This window comes from Rhinoderma darwinii, chromosome 5, assembly GCF_050947455.1.
Source record: "Rhinoderma darwinii isolate aRhiDar2 chromosome 5, aRhiDar2.hap1, whole genome shotgun sequence".
Lineage (NCBI taxonomy): Eukaryota > Metazoa > Chordata > Amphibia > Anura > Rhinodermatidae > Rhinoderma > Rhinoderma darwinii.
The window spans coordinates 280,990,357-281,018,283 of NC_134691.1; the positions used below are offsets into that span (position 1 = coordinate 280,990,357).

Genomic DNA, 27,927 nt, shown 5'->3' on the forward strand with positions numbered 1-27,927 from the left:
GCCAGGCTCAAGAAGCCATCCGAGGTAACATTAAATTGAAATAATGTTTAAGTAGGCAGAATTCTATGTACTAGAACAGAGGCAATTCATGCATAATTGACTGCTTAGGAAACAAGCAGGATGTCATACCAATGTGTTTGTTACTGTGCAGCTGTAAGTATATATAGATTGGTTTCAGACAGTTTAGATTCATTTTGCCTTCAATTATACCTACACACAGCTGGAACAGGTTAGAAGAGTAAGGAAAAGCAGAATTTTCAGATTACTTTCTAACTTAAGGAAAAAAATCAAAAACACAAAGCCCACTGCCTCTTGCTTCCTGCCATTCAAGTAAATATGTGAATAAGTTGGCATACCAAACATGACCCAAGTACAAGATTGGCGCTATTTCTGGAAAAAAAAAAAAGACACGTTGTCTGGTGCTAGGCAGCAGCTCAAATATATTTGGACCAATTTTTAGCACACTACATGTCTATACATATATGCATTACACTGTCTGAAAGATTCCATAATTAATAATTACATTGTGAACTTTTAATTTAGAAGAAATGCTTATATTATGTAGTATTTTTAGAAGCACATCTCTAACCTCCTGTCCATGAAGACTAATATGTTATATATTTGAAATAAAGATTGAAGTATAAACTAAAAACAAATCATATTATACCCCAATACCCATATATTTTCTGTAAGAAGACACCCGGCATTGTGAAAAGGGCACCCAACACGCGCCTTCATGCAGTTTTGTATCCAAACAAATTTTTTTTTTAAAAATGCATACAAATTTATGTTGGTGGCTAAAGTCTGACCCAAGCAGAGACTCAGACCAAAACTATCTGCGATCCAGATGGCGATAAACATCCAAGTCTTGGAATCGACAACTGGACTGATTAGGTGCAGGGGGTGATAACATGTGCAGCTGCTCATCTCCTCACCATATTAGTACAAAAAGAATAAATCTATATATCAGAGAGCAAATATTCTTTCTCATTGGTAAAAAGAGCGATAGCATGAAGAAAAGTGGGGTGGGGGTAGGACAGTAACAGGTGATCCTTTTTCCTTGTGTCATTTGCAGCCCACCCGCCTTCTACCCAGCGCGCGTGCACGCACACGCACACGAGTAAACCGTTTAATGCTGCTTCCTAACAGGAGTGCTGTAACCCGAATATTGCACCTAACCCTTATATTCTGGTAACAGAAAGCATTTAAAGTCACAATATATTATATATGTCCTTGGCAGGGTTAAATGAAACTATATGAGGACATTTTAGAAAACTTAAGGAGGTTAAAAAATTATGGCCTTTCATCAATATTAGATCGGTGTTAGTCCGACTCTCGGCAGCAAAGCCATTTCACTTCAATAAGAGAATGCTGCAACAACATGCACAGCTGCTCCGAAAAATTACGCCTTGTGCAAGTACGAACCAGCCTGAAACCTGATGTCAACAGTGAAGAGAACGTAGCACCGCTTCAAATAGCTGATCGTGGGTGGTCATGAGAGTTAGACCCCCACAATCTAATATTGATGGCCTATCGAAAGGATAGACCATCAATATTTAAAGCCTAGATACCCCCTTAATAGTGTTATCAGAATGTTTGCAGTAGATGGGGAACCTCATTTGTCTGAAAAATGGGAAACAGAGAGCCGGGTGCTGAGAGGCCATGGTGAAAAGTAGGTTGATGTGAAACAACGTTTCTATGTAACGGTCATTCCTATGTATGTATTACATTTTGACAATTGAAGGGGAAATCCAGTCAAAATGATCTTCTTATATATCATACACACATATGAGAAGAGAACATTGGTGAAGTCTATGATCCCAGTACATCATTTCCAGAATAAAAGGGCTCTTCGGACAACCTAAAACCCTTTATCATTGCTCAGAGTTCTGTTCCTGAAAATCTGACACAACATTCAAATCAATAACCACACGTTTAAAATGTGACAATTTCCTTTTAGCGAAAACTCCTGAGACGAGATGAAAGTGGTTTGAGCACTCTATGGAGTCATTTCACTCTGGAAATCAGTAATGATCTGAGATCTAAGACTTCAATGGGATGCTATAACCTGTAACTACGAGATATCAGAAGATCGTTTTGACTCTATTTCCCCTTTTATTATGTTTGTGCGTTGTATACACACATAAATCTATCTGCTGGCACCCCCAACCCCCCATTGCAGACCCTTTTCTATAAACATTATATTTTTATCGGCCCATTGTCCATTCGCACAGAAAAGCTATCTGAAAACCGGTCGTACTTACATAATCTGCCTTCTATTTAATGTGTAAGGGCAACTTTTACACCTTAGACAGATTTCACTGCTCAACAACAACCTGACTGATCTCAGCAAGCAATGGAAGAAAAAGACAAATGAGCATGTAATGTAACGGACACAAAAAAGCAAACAAGTTACAATATGCAGCCTTCATCTGAATCCTCCCATAATGTTAAGAATTAACATACACAAGAATTTATTCCAGAAAACAGCGGATTTGTCTCTCACAAAGCAAAAAAAGCCGCCAGTAAAGGTTTTCTATGTATAAACGCTTCACCGTGACCTTTTGTCCCACAACTAAAAGGTGTTATTGATGTAGAAAAACAATGCATTTCATTCCAGTAACTGTGTCTTGTGTAGATCTGGCCACATCTTAAGGACATTGTTGTGTAAATTAGCCGTCTACCAGAAAAAAGTGATTTTACAAGAATCCGGGCTGCCGGTCGTCTGAAAGCTGACACGCTATGTAGGCGCTCTTCAAATGAGGATTTATCTAGAGAGCAAGTGTTTATCCACTCAGACTGAAATATGAATCAAAGGCAATTACTAAAAAGGTCATTTCTCGTATGGAACTTGTCTATTTACAGCTTAGAATGAGAGTCGCAGTTCTATTTACCAACTACAAAGAGTCAGAAGAACATAAAAGTATGTTCCTCTGCTGCTATTGTTGCCACAACACAAAGGCCAATGCAAATGATACAAAATGACTGACTTTTGCTTCTAAAATATCAAACCAAAGTTTCTAAGATACATGAAAAGAATAGCTTATAACATACTGAAGGGGGCATCACAAAAATGTTTATTTCTTCACAAACGTAAAAAATCAATAGAGCTAAAGGAATGTTCAGTCTCTGGGGTTGTCATGGGGAATTATCAGCAGACATAGGCTGTATTTTAATTAGTCTGTATTCTGGAGTCTAGGCTATGTTCAGTTTTTTGACGCGGAAACCGTGCCGCAAAACTCATCAAAAACGGCCAGAAAATGCCTCCCATTGATTTCAATGGGAGGCGGGGACGGTTTTCTCCCGCGAGCGGTAGAACCGCCTCGCGGGATAAAGAAGGTACATGCCCTATCTTTGGGCATTTATGCCTCTGACCGCCCATTGACTTCAATGGGAGGCAGAGAAAGCGTATTTTGCGGCGTTCTATGCCCGCGGGCGAAAAACGCCGCGAAAATCGGCGTGCAGGGAAAGGAAAATCTGCCTCAAACTTCCAAACGGAATTTTGAGGCAGAAGTTCCGTCTGCAAAAAAACTCTGTGTGAACATAGCCTAAGTTTGATTAAGGGTCTGCCTTCTTAAGGGAATTAAGATATTTTCAGCAGTAAAACAGGTTATTTAAATACTCCTGTGTTACAAAAGTGTAATTGGTTGGGGGTTTAACTACTTCTTTCTCAAGAACAAGGGGTCCATGTGCCCATTCTAACTGGAAGAGGTGTCAGAAAGCAAAAAAAAACAAAAAAAATGGCACACTGTCATAAGCAATGTCAACAAAATGGGTCAAACAAAAAGAGAACACAGAAAAACATGACTTCTGAAGCTAGTAAATTAACATGGCAGCTTCAGCAGACGACTATGATTTATTGTGTGGGTTCTTTTTTATTTACACAACATTGGGTAATTATACAGACACTTTTAGACACTCGTTTATGACGTAAATAACCTTATTTTATTTATGTATTCCTTGTTGCTGACTTTAGCCGAAACAGGAAACAAATAATATCTTCAGGTAATTAATCAACTTCACTAACTGTAGCTTAGTGTAGTCAGAACCCCTCCTTGTGCAGTGGTCTATTCCAATGTGGTGCAGTAAGCTTGGGGTCCGATGTAGATCACACCACTGCACACAGATAATGGTGACCACACCAAGAAGCTAGTACATTACAAAAACCTTTCTTTTACATTGCTCTGTATAATAAAATCAGCTATTCTAGACCACCAAATCTTTCCACATTCTCACCAACCAAATCTACATGCAGACTTGTCATTTTATTATGACTGTACCATCACTTCATTATAAAATCATTCTAGAAATCCAACATTTAAAACAGAATTGCCGAAATTATGACATTTATAATATATTTAAAGAGCAAAAAAATAAAAAATGACAGGAGGAAAATCACCTCTAAAAACGTAAAAAATATATATATACAACTGAAAACACATCATATGTAATACAGATCTTCAATAACAATGCATATAACACAATGAAACTATTCAGTAGGACAAGCCAATATTTATGAGAATTCTACCCGATTACCACTACCTACTGTATCTTAGGCAGGGTCCACATGTACAAATTTCTGCTATGATAATGACTGTAGCAATATATAAGCCCAGTTATAACAGGGATCTATATGGTTAGAATGAGATTAATGGAGCAATATTCTGAAGTACCATCACCACATCTTCTGATAAAGGACATGAGTCGCTAATGTTACAGTAGGCTTCGTTCACATTTGCATCAGGGCTCCATTTAGGGGTTCTGTCTGAGTTTTCCGTCAGGAGAACCCATGAACGGAACCCCAACTGAGACAAACGCAAACCATAGGTTTCCGTTTGCATCACCATTGATTTCAATGGTGACGGATCCGGTGCAAACGGTTTCTGTTCGTCTCCGTTGTGCAAGGTTTCCGTCATTTTGACTAAATGAATAGCGAAATCAGCTACGGTATTGATTCCGTCAAAACAACGGAACACTTGCACAACGGAGACAAACGGAAACCATTTGCACCGGATCCGTCAGCATTGAAATCAATGGTGATGCAAACGGTAACCTATGGTTCCCAGGGTTCCGTTCATGGGTTCCCAACAGAAAGCTCCGACAGAACCCCTGAACGGATCCCTGACGCAGATGTGATCGAAGCTGTAAGCAGGCAAAAGCTGGGTTACATTACCATGATCCTCTTCTGCCCACACAGCATTCTTCTGCCAAGCAAATAAAATAAAATTTAACTTACCTGCAGTTTGGGGGAGGATCCAGTGTTATTTCTGCAAGTTCCTTCTGAATTCTTAAAAGGAAAAGATAAAAGACAATCATGTGAAATAGTGTTATACATAATTCAGTGCATACAAACATTATTTACGGAGTATTTTAAGAAACAAAAACAAAAAAAAAACGTCGTCAAATTCCTGTAAAGTGAACCTGTCACATTGAACATGCTGCATTCTGTGCAGACAGCAGATTAGAGCAGGAGGAGCTGAGCAGATCGCGAGAAAAGATTCAGTATAACCTAGGGTGTTCAGACGTTGAAGTATCACCACGGACTTGTGTTGTGTGGTTTCCGCACCACAAATCTGCTGCAGTTTACCGTAGAATGAATGTGGATGGGGTTATCTAACCCCATCCACACAACGTTACAAAATTCCATGTGGAAATAGAAGAATGCTCCGAATGTAGTGGAAATTACACAGATTTTCATTGTGGATTTCACCCTTTTTCATGCATAGTGTGAAATTCAGCATATTTTTTACACCACTTTTGGCCTAATAGCTAACGCAGGGCTTATGAGTCCAGTGGGCGGTCCTTCTCAGTATTTAACAGCAATCTTTTTATGTATAACTGAGACATAATGGGTGCTGGATTATCAAATAATCTGAATTATTGAATGATGAAAGAAAAGTATATTAAAGGTAACATGTCAGAAATTTTGATGCCTCAAAACTGCTGACAAGGCGATGAAGGGGGAAGGCAATTTAAACATACCTTTTGTTTCTGTCATGCAACTTGCATGACCGAGAAAATTATATTTAATTCACTAAGTGAATTACATCAAGTCAAGTCCCGCCTATGTGCCACTTCGGCGGGACTTAATGTGCAAGTGTTCCTGCACTGCTTGCTGCGAGCACCGCCCCTTTGCTTTGATTGACGGCTCCAGCTGTCTCCTGATTGGCTGCTAGGGCAGTCACTCATAGCAGAGTGTGCCACTTGCGACCGTTACTTTCATGACCAAGAAAAAAAATATTTTAAAATGTCCTACTCCTCCCCTAAATTGCTTTGTCAGCAGTTTTGAGGCATCAAAACTGCTGAGAGGTTCTCTTTAAATTTATTTGTAATAATAGAAAACCTCGAAAAGAAAGCCTAAAGTAAAATGTTATTAAACAGTATGGTACTAGCACCAGATATATTAAGCAAAGGAGCCGGATTATACTGTAAAACATATAGGGATGTAGCAATCTTAAACTTGACCCTTAATGCGTTAAAAACACTGTGGCAATAAATTGTAACTTGACTTTATTAATGGCTATATAAACAGGTTTTGTTGTGTTCAGTGATTACATTTCTTCAGCGTGATAACCTATCAGTGTCAAGCTAAAGTTTTCTACATCAGTAAGGCTTCGTTCACATCTGCGCTAGGGCTCCATTCCGTCTGAGCTTTCCGTCGGAACAGAGTCCTGACAGACAAAAACGGAAACCATAGGATTCCGTTTCCATCACCATTGATTTCAATAGTGACGGATCCAGTGCCAATAGTTTCCGTTTGTCTCCGCGGTACAAGGTTTCCGTCGTTTTGATGGAATCAATACCGTAGTCGACTACACTATTGATTCCATCAAAATGACGTAACCCTTGCACAACGGAAACAAACTGAAACCGATAGCACCGGATCTGTCACGATTGAAAGGAAACAGACCTATGGTTTCCGTTTGTGTCTGTCAGGGCTCGGTTCTGACCGAAAGCTCAGACGGAACGTCGGAATGGAGCCCTAGTACAGATGTAAATGAAGCCTAAGAAGGAACGTTCAGCAGAATGGAGTTGAAATTCCCATATATTTAATTTAGTCCGTTCATGGCATTACAAAGCACTAGAGATTTTATTAGAAGTGATGTCATTGGATATTTTGGCTATAAAAAAATATCAACAGTATTGCCTTTAGCTTTCTTTTCAGCTTTGAGAAATAGCGATGTTAAATATTTATCCAGAATGTACTTCAGCTGGATTACGTTACCTCGACACTCTTATGCACACACATCATTCTGTATACAACGTTGAGGCGTTCAGCTGGTAGACTGCCGTAGTGTACTGGCAACAAAGCAGTCACCAGGAGCTCTGCAAATATTTATCAGACATGAATTGTGTATGGATATTTATACTGTAAGTATGAATAAATATTATGTCCCAGATGTTCACCCTCAATTACGCATTTCATTTACAGTAGCCCGCTACTAGCAGAACAATGTCACAAGAAATACATGTTCATGAATTTTAAACACCTGCAATTATGGAATTTTGGTCTAATAAAATATGTTGTTATCATAAAATTCTAAAGCTCAGAAACATAAAAATCTTTACCGTTCAATGCAGTATGAAAAGTTCCATTATTTTATATATAATAATTAATACATGCACGGTTAATAAGTCAAAACCAACGGTGCAGCCCTATAATGAATATTTTGGTTTATCTGGCTGTTTCTGTGCTGAACCTGTAAATATTAGAGAACGAAATAAATACAATCTTATTATTGGAATTATTTGTCACAGATATTATTGGACTGGATCAATTTTTTCCTGACTTTTTTCTTATGAGACACTTATCTTTCCTTGCTCTACTAAAATAATATGCACATTCAGCCAAGTATAATAATGGGAATCTAACAGCAGTTTTCTGGCCTGCCCCCCTACTCTGAGTGATGGTTCTAGCGGCCACCTAATTGGACGCTAGAGCCACCACTAAGTGCTTGTATGGGACTTGCAACTGCAGCGTCGGGGAAATGAAACGCCGATTTCTCGGTTACGCAAAGCCAGATTCCCTTTAATAGGAGAATCATAACTTAAACCCGAGCGATCATTTCACTAATAGCTAATCTATGTCTAGATAGATAATAACAGCTATTGGTTATATCTTTCATTCAGCACTTTCTGTAACTCTCATAGACTTTAATGAAGAAGGTCCCCAGTTCCCCTGGTAGATGAGGGCCCCAAAGGTAGGACTCGCACCTATCAGGCATTTATTGGCATATCCTGTGTATATACCATAAATGCTTAAAATGGGAATTCCCCTTTAAGCTTGTTATATTCCTGTCCATAGACAAGATTAATAAAGAGATTCTCTAGGATTAATATATGGATGGCCTGTCCTGGGGAGAGGACACTAATGTCTGATTGATGGGAGTCCGACACCATCTCAGTCAACATAACACAAGATCTCAAGTTTTGTTCAATTTCTGAATTTTGAAAATATGAATGAATAGCAAAACAAACTATAAATGTAGAGTAGAGACTGTTATTTACCACTGATACCTCTGTAGACTGTGCAGGGGTGGGAGGGGGTTATCAAACACTCCTCAGCATTAGCATCTAAAAGCACAATGCAGAAGAGATCCCTCATGGGCTCTAGAAGGGGAAAGCAGTACAGGAATGAAGCTGTGCTGATACAGGAGAGCTAGTGAAGACAGTAGCATCCTGGACACACAGAACGTACACATGGCATGTATAACAGGAGGGAAACATCCACATGAGATAAGTCTGAAATTAGGAGCAAATTGTAAATTGAATATAAGGGGGTATAAAAATAAATAAAGGAAACATTATTGCAACCTGAAACTTAGTGCAACTTTTTTAACTCCAGGTAACCAGTAACATTTCTTTTTTTTAAATCAATCCAATTTTATTGATACGAACACCAAAATAAAATAACACATTGACATTTACATTTTAATTTTCCAACATCGTATACAATAGTTACAGCATATCAGAAAACCCCCAACATACCCTCTCCCCCCCCCCCTCGCACAGCCCCCCACCATATCTTCACCCATTGTTTCCAGGCCAGAACTCAGTTCTCTTATCAAGGTTCCCCTCCACCCCTTCTTTGCTCCAAACTCGATCACCTCCAATTCCTCAGACGACTCTTGCCCTTAGTCTACTCAGGTCAGGTGATACCACCTCAGGACAGGCCAACCATCTGCTCCATTGTTTATCAAATTTTTTTTCCGTGCCCCTTTTCAAAAATATCTTATGCTCAATCAGGATATTATAATTCAACATTCCTACAATTTCCCTGATCCCTGGTGGCTCCGCGTCCAGCCAGTGTTTAGCAATGCATTTCCTCGTTTGATATAATATTTTGGCAATTGCCTGACTTGTCATTCTGTCACTCTCCAATTCTCCCACTGCTCCCAACAACATAACTTTAGGGTCTGCCGCCAATTCCCGACCATACACCTGCTTTATCAGATCCAATATTTTCCCCCATAGGGTCCTCAGGGCCTCACATGACCAAAACATATGAAATATGTCCGCCTTCTCCTCCGTGCACCTAGGACATTTAGCATCCGCTCTAATACCCATCTGTTTTAATACCCACAGGGTGCGGTACACTCTATGTATCAGGAAGAGTTGGGATCTCCTCTGCGCCAGACTGAGTGATAAGTGACATGTGGATGCTAATATCTCCTCCCACTCCTCTTCGGTCAATGGACCGACATCCTGTTCCCTGTATGCCATTGAGATCAGGCCTTTGGTCGTGTCAGCCCGTCCCACATACTCTAGAACCCCAAGAGCACAAACCGTCAGGTCCACCACATACTGTGCTCCAGTGGAAATAGGTCTTTCAGCTGCTGAAATGATCTCAGCACGTTATCATCATACAGGTGTTGTAATCGCCTAACCCCTGACGACTCCCATTTTTGCATGCCCTCTAATTGATATAATTCCCCCAGGATCGGATTATGCCATAAGGGAGTATATTTGGTACACATTCCCACTCCCAGGATCTGTTTGCATTGCCACCATATTTTATGTATCAGGAGTAATGTTGGTTTAGCACTCGCCAATCTCTTAAAGGTATGCACTTCCAGACCCTCTAGTGGGTTGAGTCCTCCCCCCAAGTATGACAATAAGCGTGCGCTAGAACCCCATGTCTCTGTGTCCTACCACCCCTTAAACTGTTGGCTCTGGGCAGCCAGGTAATATATCCAGGAATTTGGCAGCGCGACCCCCCCTTCGTCTTTAGGCAATTGCAGTTTCTCCAATTTAATCCTTGGAACCCCTTTTTTCCAGACCAGGTCCCGAAAGAGATTGTGCAATCGTCTGAACCAGTGTTTAGGTATCCATACTGGGGAGTTATCGAGAATATATAAAACTTGAGGCATAAGGATCATCTTGATTAGATTAGTCCTCCCCAGAGCAGAGAGCGGGAGCCTGTTCCAGGCGTCCACCTTATGTTTTACCTTGAGCAGCAGTGGTAAAACATTCAAAGACATATAGTCTTGAACCCTAGCCGTCACCTTAACCCCTAGGTACGTAAATTCAGAGACTATCGGAATCCGGGTCCCACTCCAGTATCTACAATGTTCACCGTGTCAAGTGGCATCAGAGCAGACTTGGTCCAGTTAATATGTAATCCCGAGAACTCCCCAAACCTTGTGACCGTGTCCATTACTACCTCCAGAGTGTTCTCAGTGTCGGTCATATATATTAAAATATCGTCTGCATATAGTGAAATTTTTTCCTCCATTTCCCCATATTGCAAGCCTCGTATGCGCTCCTCCTGTCTTATGAGGCACGCCAGTGGCTCTACCGCCAAGGCGAACAGCAATGGTGACAGTGGACACCTCTGGCGCGTACCCCGGGCCAGCGAAAATCTCTCGGACAATGCACCATTCACCCGTAACTAGTAACATTTCTAAAAGTATTTTTTTTCTCATGTCAAAAGAGTCCATAGCCTTGAGATAGGGAAGATTTCTAAAATAATACTTGTTCTTGCAGCTTGATTTTTGTATTTTTTTTTCCAATATTCATGTCTAGGTTTAATGTCCCTATAACAAGATTGTCTATGGCCAACTAATAAAAATGATGAAATGATATTAAAGTAAAGCGATCCAATATAATGATGAAATATCAGTGGCAGAAAGTATAACAACTCCTATCATTTAAGAGGAAACAACACAAACATACTAAATGACAATGGAGTGTATCTAGATACCTTAGTGCTGACAGTGTGTTTTTGCATTCTACAGTGTGGGCCATTTATATGGATACACCTAAATAAAATGGGAATGGTTGGTGATATTAACTTCCTGTTTGTGGCACATTAGTATATGGGAGGGGGGGGGGGACTTTTCAAGCTGGGTGTTGACCATGGGGGCCATTTTGAAGTTGGCCATTTTGTATCCAACTTTAGTTTTTCCAATGGGAAGAGGGTCATGTGACACATCAAACTTATCGAGAATTCCACAAGAAAAACAATGGTGTGCTTGGTTTTAACTTTACTTTATTCTTTCATTAGTTATTTATGTCATTATGGGTGTCAGGTCCGAGCATTCCTAGATGAACAGTTTCCTGGAAAGTTGATTGGTCGTCGTGGGCCAGTTGAATGGCCCCCTAGGTCTCCCGATCTGACCCCCTTAGACTTTTATCTTTGGGGTCATCTGAAGGCAATTGTCTATGCTGTGAAGATACGAGATGTGCAGCAACTGAAACTACGGATACTGGAAGCCTGTGCTAGCATTTCTTCTGTGGTGTTGCTATCAGTGTGTGAAGAGTGGGAGAAGAGGGTTGCATTGACAATCCAACACAATGGGCAGCACTTTGAACACATTTTATAAGTGGTCAGAAACTTGTAAATAACTCATGAAAGAATAAAGTAACGTTAAAACCAAGCACACCATTGTTTTTCTTGTGAAATTCTCGATAAGTTTGATGTGTCACATGACCCTATTCCCATTGAAAAAACTATAGTTGGATACAAAATGGCCGACTTCAAAATAGCCGCCATGGTCAACACCCAGCTTGAAAAGTTTCCCCCCTCCCATATACTAATGTTCCACAAACAGGAAGTTAATATCACCAACCATTCCCATTTTATTTAGGTGTATCCATATAAATGGCCCACCCTGTACATGCCGTGAACAATACATATCCTTTATAAAACCTTGAATACGAATTTAAATTAAACAGGTCTGTGTTCGATAAATGTACACATGTAAAATTTATGTTGCTAGTCCGAGCAGTATAACTGTATATATACATTAACCACTCAACCACTTAGATGAATCAAAACACTATTGTCTGCAGAAAATGGATAATGGAAATAGTGAGTCTGTATCAAATGTTCTTCCCGTCTGAAAAGGAAAAATCTTAGAGAAGCATAACAAATGAGAGGAATTAAAAGTAATTCTCTAATCCTATAACCGTGCTTGAATTAAAGCTCTCACTAAAATAATGGATTGAGAATTGTCTCAAGGAACGTATGCAGAGAGTTGTGGCCAATAATTCCTACTCTGAATGGTCCCCGGTTATAAGTGGTGTACCCCATGGTTCCGTGCTGGGACCACTATTATTCAACTTATTTATTAATGATATAGAGGATGGGATCAATAACACTATTTCCATTTTTGCAGATGACAACAAGCTATGTAGCATTGTTCAGTCTATGGAAGATGTTCGTAAATTGCAAGCTGAATTGGACACACTAAGTGTTTGGGCATCCACTTGGCAAATGAAGTTTAATGTAGATAAATGTAAAGTTATGCATCTGGCTACCAACAATCTGCATGCATCATATGTCCTAGGGGGAGCTACACTGGGGGAGTCACTTGTTGAGAAGGATCTGTGTGTACTTGTAAATCATAAACTAAATAACAGCATGCAATGTCAATCAGCTGCTTCTAAGGCCAGCAAGATATTGTTGTGTATTAAGAGAGGCATGGACTCACGGGACAGGGATATAATATTACCACTTTACAGAGCATTAGTGAGGCCTCATCTAGAATATTCAGTTCAGTTCTGCGCTCGTTCATAGAAAGGATGCCCAGGAGTTAGAAAAAATACAAAGAAGAGCACAAAGCTAATAAGTGGCATGGAGAATCTAAGTTATGAGGAAAGATTAAAAGAATTTAACCCTTTTTAGCCTTGAAAAGAGACGACTAAGTGGGGACATGATTAATTTATAGAAATATGTGAATGGCAAATACAAAAAATATGGTGAAATCACAAGGGACACTTCCTCCTTCTGGAGAAAAAAAAAGGTTCAACCTGCAGAGGCGACAAGCCTTCTTTACGGTGAGAACTGTGAATCTGTGGAATAGTCACCGCAGGAGCAGTCACAGCAGGGACAGTTGATGGCTTTAAAAAAGGCTTAGATAATTTCCTGTAACGAAAAAATATCAGCTCCGATGTCAATGTGTAGAAATTTTTCATTTCCCTTTTCCCATCCTTTGGTTGAACTGGATGGACATGTGTCTTTTTTCAACCGTGCTAACTATGTAAATTCTGGTATTTATTTTATATTGTTACAAAAATCAGCGACAATTAAAAAATATGTTTTGCCAAAAATAAACCCCAGTAAATGTAAGTCCTTAGTATCTTATGTTACTTGTTAAAAATTCTATTAGTCTATTTATTAGTTATTCGGATCTGAGAAAGCTGTGTGGCAGTCAATACGGATGTCATTACATCTCTTACAAAGGGTGTACCCTAGTCTTTCCAGACTAATGAAAATCAAATTTGCCTATTTATGTAGCGATATACCCCAACTTCCATGTAGCTACATAACTAGGCAAACCTGCCATTCAAAAGGATCGGAAAGCTGGACAACCCAAGTTGAAACTGTAATGGTGGTCATATTGTAACCCAGCTTTCTTTAAAAAGTGTTTCCATCTATAATATAATTTTTTTTAAAAGAAAAAGAAAAACACTTGTAAGTTTAAGTAATTGAGTTGTCCTCTTCTTTAGAATTGTTAAAATATTTTATTCAGACGTCTCATAGATATACCGTCAGTCTGTAGACAGCAGCTCCCGTGTACCTCTAACAGAAAGGAGAACCCTAATACTGATCACATCTAAATTCATAAAGTTAGGGTTATATTCATATTTTGGTTAAAAAAAAAAATCCATAAAAAAAACCTATGGATTGTAACAAGTCCTTTACAACTTCTAACCATTTCAAAACTATTGACAAAATGCATCAGTTTTCATAAGTTCTGTCAGGATTTGTTCCTTACATTTTCTAAAATACAGCAAAATGCGTGATTGGGTGTGAAAAAAAATTGGGGTACATTATAGAACTCACAATCTTTTTTTTTGTTGTTGTTTTATAATTACGTTTAATGGGTGAAGGCTTGAACAATAGATCCGCAGAATTACATAAATTTGCATCATTTTTCAATCTGCTACCATTAACTGTGTAAAACTAAGCCTAAACCTGGGTGTGCGTGTAATGGCCTCCTCTTTCTTACACCATGGTGCAGCCACAGAAGTAACAAGTTTTTGCCTAATTTCTAAAAATAATTTGCATATTCATTAATGTATAAATTTAGAGATAGATCAAAGAGAGATAAATAGATATTCGATTCTGAGAGTAGAATGCATGTAACGTAGAAATCTCATTTACAGAGCGATCATAGAATCTAGGAAGAACACAGCAGCCAGGAGGAATTCTCCAGTAACACATGAAGGATGATAAATGAAGAGACAATGGCACAGCAGGTAGCGGTTTATGCTTCCAGCTGCTTGGTGCAGTGTTGCCCTCAGAATTTTCTTTCTAATCAATCACATCATCATCACATCGGGGGAGAGGGAGGCAGAGAATGGGCATAGATTAGCATGAAAATATTCAGTGTGGTGAATCTGTCCAAGAACATCAGCTTTTGTTTCTGCTGTTTTTTCTTTTACAATTATAATAATTTTTTTTGATTTCAAAATATTTCAGTGGTTTTAACAAAAGCAATAAAGGCAGCTTTATCAATAATGATAAATGTCCGGGATACAGGCTGCTATAAAACAGACACGTTGTGTGTAAGCTCTGACTTCTTATACACTAACATGTCTTACAGCGGTGACTAAAAAGTACACGCCGAGGGAAAGACAAAATTCATAGGTGCTGCAGTTGTTTGATGAATACGACCGAAGTCTCCCGAGACTTCTGTTTTTGGGACCCTCTAATACCAAAATATTGGAAATTCTGCTCCAATGTCTGTAGTGCCTGTACTGAAACATTGCAACACAAAATGCTGCCCATAGACAATAAATTGATATAGGTGGAACCTGTCATTTTCAGCTGGATTGTCTAATGATGTAATGTGTACAGGACTTTATGAATCTGCTTTTAGGGGGAAAATCATATTTTTTTTTTATCTGATTCTTCAGTTCTACCATAACTGTCTAGAAGTCACTCTCTGCCATAGAAATCAACATGAACTTTTAGTCAAGCTGAGTGTGCCAGTCTATATACCTACACATGCCCGAAATTAGTTGCAGCAGTTGACGCCATTATCAGTCCTGCAGTCCAAATACTGCATGTCATGGTTCAGCTGCTGTTTGTAATGACGGAGCTTTACGTGTAAACGATGGAAACTATCTTGTGCCCTAAAATCTTCCAGTTCCCTTAGTCTGAACACTTTTTAAAGTCTTCTGTTATGCTGCTCTATTTCCCATAATGAGACTGGAAGTTATAACCATAGTCAGCCATTTTGGAAGTTTTGGATAGCTGTTTATTAGTCAGCTAGCACACAAGGACACAAAAAAAACATTTTTCAGCTGTAACCCGTCTTCTCTCTCCCCATCTCTATCAATCAGTGTTTGCTTTGAATATTACACAATGACATGACAAACCACAATTGCTTTCTGGGAGTTAAGAATACAAATTCTTAGGCCTCATGCACACGACCGTGGCCATATGCACGGCCGTGATATTCGGGTCGGCCGGCCGCGGAGAGTCACCCGCGAGCCGCACACAAATCGCGGGCCGTGCACATGCCCGCGTCCATTATTTTCTATGAGCCTGGTCCGTTCTTTCTGCGGTCCAGGCTCCTGGGCCATGCACGGACTGTGGAAACCACAGCCTATCGAAATGAATGGGGCCGCAATTCTCCCATGGATTTTCAGGGGGAATTGCGGCCGCAAAAGCACATTCGTGTGCATGGGGCCTTAGGCTTTCCATCTTTAATAAAGGGGCACTCAGGCACAGTATTTTAACAAAAAAAATATTATGTAAATATATGATGTATTTGAATAACCAGAACAAATTCAATCTAGAGAAGAAACAATATAACACTATTTTTCTTTGCATTTGCGTGTATACAATTCTTAAAACAATCTCTTTTAAAGTCTACTTACACCTTTGAAACCTATAATTTTTTGTTTTTTTTAAAATAAAACAGTGTATTCGGTGCAACTTAATTACTTTTCATTAAAAATGATTTTTACTATTTCAGATACAGCTGCTTTGTAACCTGTATACAGATCAGCTGTATCTAGTCAGGTCAACGGTACTGTTGGGTTCAGTGACAGCGGGTTGGATCGAGCGGTTATCGATCACATGCAAGTTCAGAAATTAAACGAGATCGCTGTGAAGTGGCAAGTGGGCTTATACAATTTGATCAAAATGTTAACAAAAAACCTCATGTTCATGTTTATTGATTAATATTGTGGATGTGCGGTCCTTAATTTCTCCTCTTCTATTTAAGTTCATAACTTAGATGTGATCAATAACAGGTGGATCATGCATGCCAGAGACTCATCTGTTCCACTGACCTGACGGATTCAGGTCTCAGCGCAAGATAGAGCTGCTCTGTATACAGGATTCAAAGCAGCTGTATCTCAAAAAGTAAATATAATTTTTAATAAAAAGTAATTACAAAGTTGCACCAAACACACTGATATACTGTTATATATATATACATACAGTGAAGGAAATAAGTATTTGATCCCTTGCTGATTTTGTAAGTTTGCCCACTGTCAAAGACATGAACAGTCTAGAATTTTTAGGCTAGGTTAATTTTACCAGTGAGAGATAAATTATATAAAAAGAAAAACAGAAAACCACAGTCAAAATTATATATATTTATTTGCATTGTGCACAGAGAAATAAGTATTTGATCCCTTTGGCAAACAAGACTTAATACTTGGTGGCAAAACCCTTGTTGGCAAGCACAGCAGTCAGATGTTTTTTGTAGGTGATGATGAGGTTTGCACACATGTTAGATGGAATTTTGTCCCACTCCTCTTTGCAGATCATCTGTAAATCATTAAGATTTCGAGGCTGTCGCTTGGCAACTCGGATCTTTAGCTCATTCCATAAGTTTTCGATGGGATTAAGGTCTGGAGACTGGCTAGGCCACTCCATGACCTTAATGTGCTTCTTTTTGAGCCACTCCTTTGTTGCCTTGGCTGTATGTTTCGGGTCATTGTCGTGCTGGAAGACCCAGCCACGAGCCATTTTTAATGTCCTGGTGGAGGGAAGGAGGTTGTCACTCAGGATTTGACGGTACATGGCGCCATCCATTCTCCCATTGATGCGGTGAAGTAGTCCTGTGCCCTTAGCAGAGAAACACCCCCAAAACATAATGTTTCCACCTCCATGCTTGACAGTGGGGACGGTGTTCTTTGGGTCATAGGCAGCATTTCTCTTCCTCCAAACACGGCGAGTTGAGTTAATGCCAAAGAGCTCAATTTTAGTCTCATCTGACCACAGTACCTTCTCCCAATCACTCTCAGAATCATCCAGATGTTCATTTGCAAACTTCAGACGGGCCTGCACATGTGCCTTCTTGAGAAGCGGGACCTTGCGGGCACTGCAGGATTTTAATCCATTACGGCGTAATGTGTTACCAATGGTTTTCCTGGTGACTGTGGTCCCAGCTGCGTTGAGATCATTAACAAGTTCCCCCCGTGTAGTTTTCGGCTGAGCTCTCACCTTCCTCAGGATCAAGGATACCCCACGAGGTGAGATTTTGCATGGAGCCCCAGATCGATGTCGATTGACAGTCATTTTGTATGTCTTCCATTTTCTTACTATTGCACCAACAGTTGTCTCCTTCTCACCCAGCGTCTTACTTATGGCTTTGTAGCCCATTCCAGCCTTGTGCAGGTCTATGATCTTGTCCCTGACATCCTTAGAAAGCTCTTTGGTCTTGCCCATGTTGTAGAGGTTAGAGTCAGACTGATTAATTGAGTCTGTGGACAGGAGTCTTTTATACAGGTGACCATGTAAGACAGCTGTCTTTAATGCAGGCACCAAGTTGATTTGGAGCGTGTAACTGGTCTGGAGGAGGCTGAACTCTTAATGGTTGGTAGGGGATCAAATACTTATTTTTCTGTGCACAATGCAAATAAATATATATCATTTTGACTATGTGATTTTCTGTTTTTTTTTTAATATAATCTATCTCTCACTGGTAAAATTAACCTAGCCTAAAAATTCTAGACTGTTCATGACTTTGAAAGTGGGCAAACTTACAAAATCAGCAAGGGATCAAATACTTATTTCCTTCACTGTGTATATATATATATATATATATATATATATATATATATATATATATATATATATTATTATTTTTTTTAATGGTTTTCAAAAGGTGTCCGTAGCCTTTAAGCAAAAACTTTGGGACAAACAGGTCCTGTTGATGAAATGATATGCAGTAAAAATATCTCGTACATTTTGAAATTATTATATAGAAACGTATCACATTAATGTCCTCATAGCACGCGCACGGGTTCTGAAATAAAGTAAACAGCAGAAACAAGCTGTAATTTTTTATGCCGATTTTCACATGATTTCCCCCTTTATTTTATTACAGAACAAATTCTACTAATGAAAATAAATAGTTGCTCCGAGTTATGTACACACCCTTATTCTATTGATAGTACGAGATCACACTTGGAAAACATTCTTGATGCTTTGACATTATACATTTGCCAATGATGGTTAAACTGTAGCAAGAAGCTTCACTGAAAAAACTAAATCCCCTGGTGTTTCTAACTAGTTGCAAATAATCCAGCACACGCCCGGAAGATTCCGTGTGAACATCTGTTCACTCATATTGTGTCCCTATAATCAACACTGTGGGGTTTATTTACTATCGAAACTGTAGATAATCAGTCGCCAATAGAAACTAGTCAGTCTAGAGCTTACTTCTGTGATGTCTCATGATGCACAGATCTCCAGGGTTCGACTACCTCTGGAGTATACCAAGTGAATGGCCTGCATGGAGTGGTGTCATGATCTGCCCCCTAAATGCCCATGGTAGATATTACAAGGAGAAGAATGCAGAGATCTAGGGGGTTCTTTTGGTCTAGTACCTCTGGAGTATGACAAGTACATAGCAACCTGCATGGAATAGTATCATTATCTGCCTTCTAAATTGCCATGCTAGATATTATAGGGGGAAATTGTTGATATAAAGGACATGTTGGGTCATGCCATTCACGCCACATACGCTCCTTAAAAGCGAATATTGGAAGCAAGCAGGCCAGGAGTATACCATAGATGTGTCATGGCACCTCGGGAAAGTATAGGGGTGGGGATTACCCTTATGCGGGAAAAAGTAATTTTTCCGTTTTTGCCTGGTTTCACTTAGGGTAGATAAAATCTTGATATGTTTTTTCACACGTATGGACGATTCTTAATTTTAATCTCGGTTTTCTTTTCCTTTTGTTAAACAAAAAAAAAATCTGAATACAATTCTTTTACATTAGGGAACTGAAAGCACAGCTATTCCATAATATATACGGTTTATCAGACTTGTCTGTTAGGTTTTATGTGTGATTACACTCACTTTATATTAGAATAGGCCACATTCTTTTACAAAAGGGAATTTTTACATCGTAGAAAGTTCCCCCATGCCTTTCAAATGGCCGGGAGGACTTGTATAGGACTGAGAGGTCACTACTAACCAGGCTCTCGTTTTCCACAGTTGTCTCAGAAGCTTAAAATCACTCCACACTGTGTCTCAGACAAGCTAAGAAGTCTCAAGAGCCACTCTTAAATTAGGGGCCAAACGCTGCAGCATGTTAAAAAAAAATTGCATATCAATAACACTGCTTACGTAGACATGTGACCATGACGGTCAATTATTAGCTACTGTGGTCACGTGTCCACAGATCAGTACTGGCAGTACAAGAACATCCCCAAATTTTGAAGGTTGACACATGAACAGATTTTACTTTTTTTTTTAATCCTATGCCATTCAGAAATGACAAGAAAAAGACTACTAAGGCCTGCTATACCTATGGGCTTCTTAGTACAGAACTGCAGTTTTATTCTGACAAAGTGGTCAAAATTAAGCCAAGTACTTCTGAAAATCTGAAAAAAACGGTCAGTCAATGGGGTTTAACAAAGCACTAAACTTAGAAATTAATGAAAAAAAGGAGATACAGTTGCCCACATTGTTTTGTCAGTCTGAAGGACCTTCTGCATGTTCCTGAAACAAACAGTCGTATATTTCTATATGCACAGAACACAGGGCTTAATTTCCTGCTGGTGTGTTCCATTTTTGGCTGATAAATAGCTGAGGTGTGGGAATTAGCAAAGGGGCAGGGTTTAACGATCTGTGTGTCCTACTGCAGAAGGGGGAGGCTCCTGCTGCAGACAGTTGTCTTACAGCCAGACACAGGATTTTGAAGAGAAGGAAGGAGGTCATAGCTGAACTCCTATACATACATAAGAATTATTTATATATTTCTCAGTATTAATTCAATAAGAGGAAATTGCTGGGATATTTAATTATTTTTTGTGCATTTTGTATCTTAAGTGTTCTTTTAAAGAGCTTTTACACCTAAAACGAAAAATTGGAAAATTCCACTCAGTGAGTTGGTGCATTTTGTACAGTGCAAATGTAACCCATGCAACAGTGCCATGAGTAGACCGTGCAATTCTTGTATCAGTGAACCCCCTTGGTGTCTCGAGAGAGAGTGACAACCAATCTGAATGCCAGCTGTTATCATTGTGTCGTATAGCCGGACGTGTTGTATACCCGGGAAAGAACTCAAGATCAACAAAGCAGCCAGAGCAGAGAGTGACGTCACCCGTCAAGTTCCCCACGGCAGGATCTGGAAACGGGGCCACTTTGGAAAATGTAAGTATATTACAAATGTATTTACATTTATAAATTACAAGATTAACACAAAGTCAATAAATCTCGGACAACCCCTTTAATATGTTTATTCTTTATTTTGGCGACATATTTCTCCTACAGTTAGGTCCAGAATTATTTGGACAGTGACACAAGTTTTGGCATTTTAGCTGTTTACCAAAACAAATTGAATATACAGTTATATAATCAATATGTGCTTAAAGTGCAGACTCTCGGCTTTAATTTGAGGGTATCCACATCCTAATTTGAGTAAGGGTTTAGGAATTACATGTCTTTCATATGCAGCTGCCTCTTTTTCAAGGGGCCAAAGGTAATTGGACAATTATCTCAAAAGCTATTTAATGGGCTGCACGAGCTATTCCCTCGTTAATCCATCATCAATTAAGCAGATAAAAGGTTTGGAGTTGATTTCAGGTGTGGCATTTGCATTTAGAAGCTGTTGCTGTGAACCCACAACATGAGATCAAAGGAGCTCTCAATTCAAGTGAAACAGACCATCGTTAGGCTGAAAAAAATGAAGAAATCCATCAGAGAGATAGTACAAATGTTAGGAGTGGCCAAATCAACAGTTTGGTACATTCTTAAAAACAAAAAAGCGTGCACTGGTGATCTCGTGAACTCCAAAAGGCCCAGACGTCCACAGAAGACAACAGTGCTGGATGATCGCAGAATCCTTTCCATGGTGACGAAAAACCCATTCACAATATCTACCCAAGTGAAGAACACTCTCCTGGAAGTAGGTGTATCAGTATCTATGTCTACCATAAAGAGAAGACTTCATGAGAGCAAATACAGAGTGTTCACCACAAGATGCCAACCAATAATCAGCCTCAAAAATAGAAAGGGAAGATTAGACTTTGCCAAACATCTAAAGAAGCCAGCTCAGTTCTGGAACAGCATTCTATGGACGTATGAAACGAAGATCAACCTGTACCAGAATGATGGGAGGAAGAAAGTATGGAGAAGGCTAGGAACGGCTCATGATCCAAAGCACATCACATCCTCTGTAAAACATGGTGGAGGCAGTGTGATGGCATAGGCATGCATTGCTGCCAGAGGCACTGGGTCACTGGTGTTTATTGATGATGTGACTGAAGACAGAAGCAGCCAAAGAATTCTGAAGTGTTCAGGGATTTACTTTCTGCTCAGATTCAACCAAATGCAGCAAGGTTAATTGGGCGTCGCTTCTCAATGACCCAAAACATACTGCGAAAGAAACCCAGGAGTTTTTTAAGGCAAAGAAGTGGAATATTCTGCAATGGCCAAGTCAATCACCAGATCTTAACCCGATCAAGCATGCATTTCGTTTGCTTAAGACAAAACTTGAGTCAGAAAGACCCACAAACATGCAACAACTGAAGACAGCTGCAGTGACGGCCGGGAAACACATCACAAAGGAGGAAACCCAGAGTTTGGTGATGCCAATGGGTTCCAGACTTCAGGCAGTCATTGCATACAAAGGATTCTCTACAAAGTATTAAAAAAAACACATTTTATTTATGGTAATGTTAATTTGTCGAATTACTTTTGAGCCCCTGAAACGAGGAGGTTGTGTAGAAAAATCATTGCAATTCCTAAACGTTTCACAGGATATTTTTGTTCAAACCCTTGAATTAAACCTATAAGTCTACACTTCAATTGCATCTCAGTTGTTTCATTTCAAATCCAATGTGGTGGCATGCAGAGCCCAAATCATGAAGATTGTGTCACTGTCCAAATAATTCTGGAACTAACTGTATTTCATGAAATATGAAAGACTGCCAAAGACTCAACATTGCTGGACAGTATTATTATCTTACTAACCGATAGGTAAGAAATGACTCCATCCAGAACATTTGACTAGTTATTACTCACTTTTCAAGGTCCATTTAAAGGGATCCATAAGAATAAGACGTGACTAATAGTTTGATATTTTATTATAATAACCATGTGAAATTTGATTTGTTGTGCAGGAATTTATCCTTGACATGCTAGAGTTGCCATTCAGAACTATAGGAAAGCTAGGCAACTCTAATTTCAGTCCTATCGGTTATCACATATATTTGAGTACGATGATAGCCAATATAGTCTAATCCAACATTAAACCACTGGATACATTGACGGTGAGCCATTGGCGTGTAAAAGGTTTTCATTCATTGTAAACTCACAAGTGGATTCCTATAAATGCCTTATGAGCCTTTAACTCTAATATATTGGTAGTCGTGTATGAACTTATAAGCCAAACTGAAAAAAATTGGAAAAATACAGAACAGTATAATGTATGAGAAATATTGTACCTTTTGGCACTCGTGGACAGCTTGGCAGCTGTTTTGCTGGATATCTTCCCTTCTTTCTTCTTAGGTTGAACCTTTTCCCTCTCTTGCTCATTTTGAACACCTTCTCGTTGGTCTCCATCGGAGCTACCTCCACTGGTGCTAGGACTATCATCCACCCTTTGACCTTCAGTTGACATTTTGAGGTTCTACAAAATAAAGTACATTAAATGTAAACAGCTAACAAAAACCTAAAGAAAATATATCCTGATAACGATATAAAACAACTAATTTAACTTATATTTGTATCTGTTTTACACACTTAATAGTTTTGGTTTGGTTTTTAATTTACTTTTTTTTCCAGTTCTTTATATTTATTTTTCATTTTCTATCAGATTACAATAAACATATGACTAAGCACAAGGAATAAACACTCAATGAAAGACTAAAATCGACATAAAACAGTATTTATTGCATTACTTTCTGCTGGTTGCTACAGGAAAAAGTCAGCAACCTTTTTGGATCAATGAATCCCTAACAGCTCAGTTGTGATTTTATAATGCAAAGCAAGAAAGGAAGCCAGAAAATTTGTGAATGCAACTCTGTGTAATTAAAGATCATTACTTAAAGAGGCTCTGTCACCAGATTTTCAAACCCCTATCTCGTATTGCAGCAGATCGGCCCTGCAATGTAGATAACCGTAACAGTTTTATTTTTTTTCAAAAACGAGCATTTTTGGCCAAGTTATGAGCATTTTTATATTTATGCAAATTAGCCTTTCTTATGTACAACTGGGCGTGTTTAAAGTTATGTCCAACTGGGCGTGTATTGTGTGTGTACATCTGGGCGTTTTTACTTGTTTTACTAGCTGGGCGTTGTGAATGGAAGTGTATGATGCTGACGAATCAGTGACGAATCAGTGACGAATCAGCATCATCCACTTCTCTTCGTTACCACCCAGCTTCTGGCAGTGCACAGACACACAGCGTGTCCTCGCGAGATCACGCTGTGATGTCACTCACTTCCTCCCACAGGAACTTCATCGCGTCGGATGAGCGAGGATACGCTGTGCGTCTGTGAACTGCCAGAAGCTGGGTGGTAACGAAGAGAAGTGGATGATGCTGATTCGTCACTGATTTGTCAGCATCATACACTTCCATTCACAACGCCCAGCTAGTAAAACAAGTAAAAACGCCCAGATGTACACACACAATACACGCCCAGTTGGACATAACTTTAAACACGCCCAGTTGTACTTAAGAAAGGCTCATTTGCATAAATATAAAAATGGTCATAACTTGGCCAAAAATGCTTGTTTTTGAAAAAAACAAAACGTTACTGTAATCTACATTGCAGCGCCGATCTGCTGCAATACGAGATAGGGATTTGAAAATTTGGTGACAGAGCCTCTTTAAGTAATGCACTGTATTTATAATGTTACTCTGCTTTTCATATAAACAGTAAAATGGCGTAATAAAGAGGACATATGGTTTAAGGAATATGATGGATGTAGGGCCGTAAAAAGGTATGTTTCATGGTAATGAGATACGTAAATATAATGCAAAAAATGATATAAAGCCCCTGACTCATCCATAGCAGATCAGTCTGATATATATGCTGTCTGTCACAAAAGTGACAGTAATGCTGATTCCAGCGTTGTCAATCAGCGGCTGAAGGGCGGGGGAGCATGAATAAACTTGGACTCCACAAGTACGTTCTAGATACTCAATAACTACTTAACAATAACTAAGAAGTGACATCACGCTGAAAGAATGACATAGTTCTCTTAGAGCCCTGAACATTCCTTGACTCCTGTTTTACAGCATAACTAAGCACATTTACAATTCAGTAGCTAGGAAAAACTTTGCGATGAGACCTATACAAGCTGTGATGGAAGCCATATTGGTTGTCACTTTTGGGGAGCATTAAGAAAAGAAACAGCAATAACTAAGAAACGGCAGAATTAAATTTCTAAAAATTTAAAGGGGTTCTCTGGGACTTTTATATTGATGGCCTTAGGATAGGTAATCAATATCAGAATGGTAGAAGAAGGGGGATTGCAGCTCTCTGCAGCCCGGACCCATTCACTTGAATGGGACCGGAATAGTATACCCAGGCACAGCCGCTACGGAAGTGTACGGTGCTGTACCTTGTAAACTGTGAAGCAGCCGCGGAGACAAACGCCACGACCCCCTTCAGTCAGCTTATTGGTGGGGCTGCCGGGAGTCGGAACCCCACAATGTGATATTGATGACCTATCCTAAGAATAAACCATTAATATAAAAGTACCGGGGAACCCCATTAACAGTAGACTTAGTAACTCAAGGGCTTAGATTTACGTTTTTTTGGAAAAAGAAGGAAACAATCCAGCGCTGTGTTTCGTTAAAAAGGAAATCTGCTCCCAAGTTTATTGTAGAAAATGGTTTAAAAATTGCATGGAGACGCAGTCTCAAGGTGAATATATATATATAGCGGGCTAGATGGCCTTGGCCTACGCGTTTCGAGCAAGCGTGTTGCTCTTAATCATGGCAAAAAGAATATGAGTGCCCCCAATGCTGTGTCTACTAGATATACAAAGCGATCTGCCGTTCAGAAGTCAGCATAGGCTGACAATGATTGATACTTAATTCCGCAGGTGGTGGATTTAACCCTTGTATTGAAAATGGGACGATCTGTAAATGTCTTTTTCACATCTGTATTTGTTTTTATCCTTAATTTGTTAGTTGTATATTTGTTATGTTCCATTTATGTTTGCCCCTTTTATGCTTAGTCTACATTTTCTTTCCGCTGACTATTCCAATAGTTAATCCGGATTTGCATTTTTAATTAAATTAGTATCAAAAGATCCAAGGTTCGATAGGTACAATCCGAGAAACAAAAGTAGTATAACAGTGCTTCAGTTTGCACAAATTTTGTTGATACGCAGAGTCAACTCACCGTGCTACATAAAGTAACATAAAGGCACTCCTCCCATTTTCAATACAAGGGTTAAATCCACCACCTGCGGAATTAAGTATCAATCATTGTCAGCCTATGCTGACTTCTGAACGGCAGATCGCTTTGTATATCTAGTAGACACAGCATTGGGGGCACTCATATTCTTTTTGCCATGATTAAGAGCAACACGCTTGCTCGAAACGCGTAGGCCAAGGCCATCTAGCCCGCTATATATATATTCACCTTGAGACTGCGTCTCCATGCAATTTTTAAACCATTTTCTACAATAAACTTGGGAACAGATTTCCTTTTTAACGAAACACAGCGTTGGATTGTTTCCTTCTTTTTCCTGATTTACTGACCGCTGGCCGTAGCGGGGATCCGTGCGAGGTGTCCGGAGACGCAATCACTGGTGAGCTGGAGGTCTCCTCCTTTTCTATTTACGTTTTTTTGTTTTTATTTGATTTTAAGACAATTAATAGTCAATACATACTGAAAAATTATTCACACCCAATCCCAAAATACCCACTTTTGCAACCCATCGAGTTGCAGGGCTTGAAGGTAACATTAAGGGTCAGTTCACACGTTGCGTAAATATTGAGTTTTTTCCGCAACATAATTAGTTGCGGAAAATCCGCAGCAAATACAGTAGCAGCAAAGTGAATGAGATAAAACAAACCTCATCCACACGCTGCTTAAATACTGCACGGTAAAAACGCTCTGAAGTTGACCTGCGGTGCGGAATTTTATTCCGCAGCATGTCAATTGTATTTGTGTAAACACTGCTTAAATGTTGAAGGTTTTCCCCATTCAATTCAATGGGGAGGTAAAAACCGCAACAAATAGCAGTTGTTGTGTTATTTGAGGCAGGTTCGCAGCGAAGACACCGCAAAAAACGCCACACCGAAAAAAAATATCAAATTTACTGCCTGTAGTAGAACGATTAAAATATTGTTTAATTGATAATGATTAAAAATGGGCTATCCTAGCCCTAATAACAATAGAACAGGCTCAGATTAGGTGGTCAGTCATGAAGAGAGGAAAACTCGTGTGATGACATTATTCCAAACACCGAGCAAAACCTCTCCACTTATAGTATACTGCACTGACGCACCTCACTGACATAGGAGACAGTCCAACGCGTTTCCGTGCCACTAATACATGTGACACATCATCAGGGACTCTCAATTCGGTTTATTAGTTGTATATTCTATTACTGCCGGTAAGCACAGTTGTGTGCTAAATTGAACCTCACGGCGCGTGTACGGCTCTAATGCATTGGCCGCACACGCGCCGGCGAAGTTCCGGTCTATTTGACAGGCCTAAGCCCACCCATTCAACTGACGTAGCTACGGCCCGGCACCAACCCGCAGTGAACACATCAAAAATGACGTTGCAGGAAAAGTGCCGAGCCTCCAATCCAGCAGCCAATCAGCTTTCATTTGAACGCTACAGCGTCCCACGTTGCCTAGGAGATCTCCAGGCGAATCAGTTTAACTGCTGCATGAATTCAAGACTAAGTGCAGATGCAGATCAGACAAACAGAACAAACAAAGCATCATAAGTGCCATATAGTTTTAAAGGTAATTAAGATATAGAAGTTTTGCGCGTATAGGCCTAGGTTGTTTACGTTAAGGACACCC

General features: G+C 39.5%; 1 protein-coding gene across 2 annotated transcripts in view; it reads right to left on the minus strand.

The window, feature by feature from the left end:
* The window catches only part of LOC142651931 (ubiquitin-conjugating enzyme E2 E2), a 200,020-nt gene that overhangs the window by 139,110 nt on the left and 32,983 nt on the right, over positions 1-27,927 (minus strand). For both annotated transcript variants that reach the window (XM_075827207.1, XM_075827206.1), the window contains exons 2-3: positions 23,372-23,556; positions 5,237-5,287 (exon numbers count right to left, since the gene is read on the minus strand). In XM_075827207.1, coding sequence (XP_075683322.1) covers positions 5,237-5,287; positions 23,372-23,547 — 227 coding nt within the window. In that variant the 5' untranslated portion in view covers positions 23,548-23,556. The remainder of the gene's footprint in view (positions 1-5,236; positions 5,288-23,371; positions 23,557-27,927) is intronic.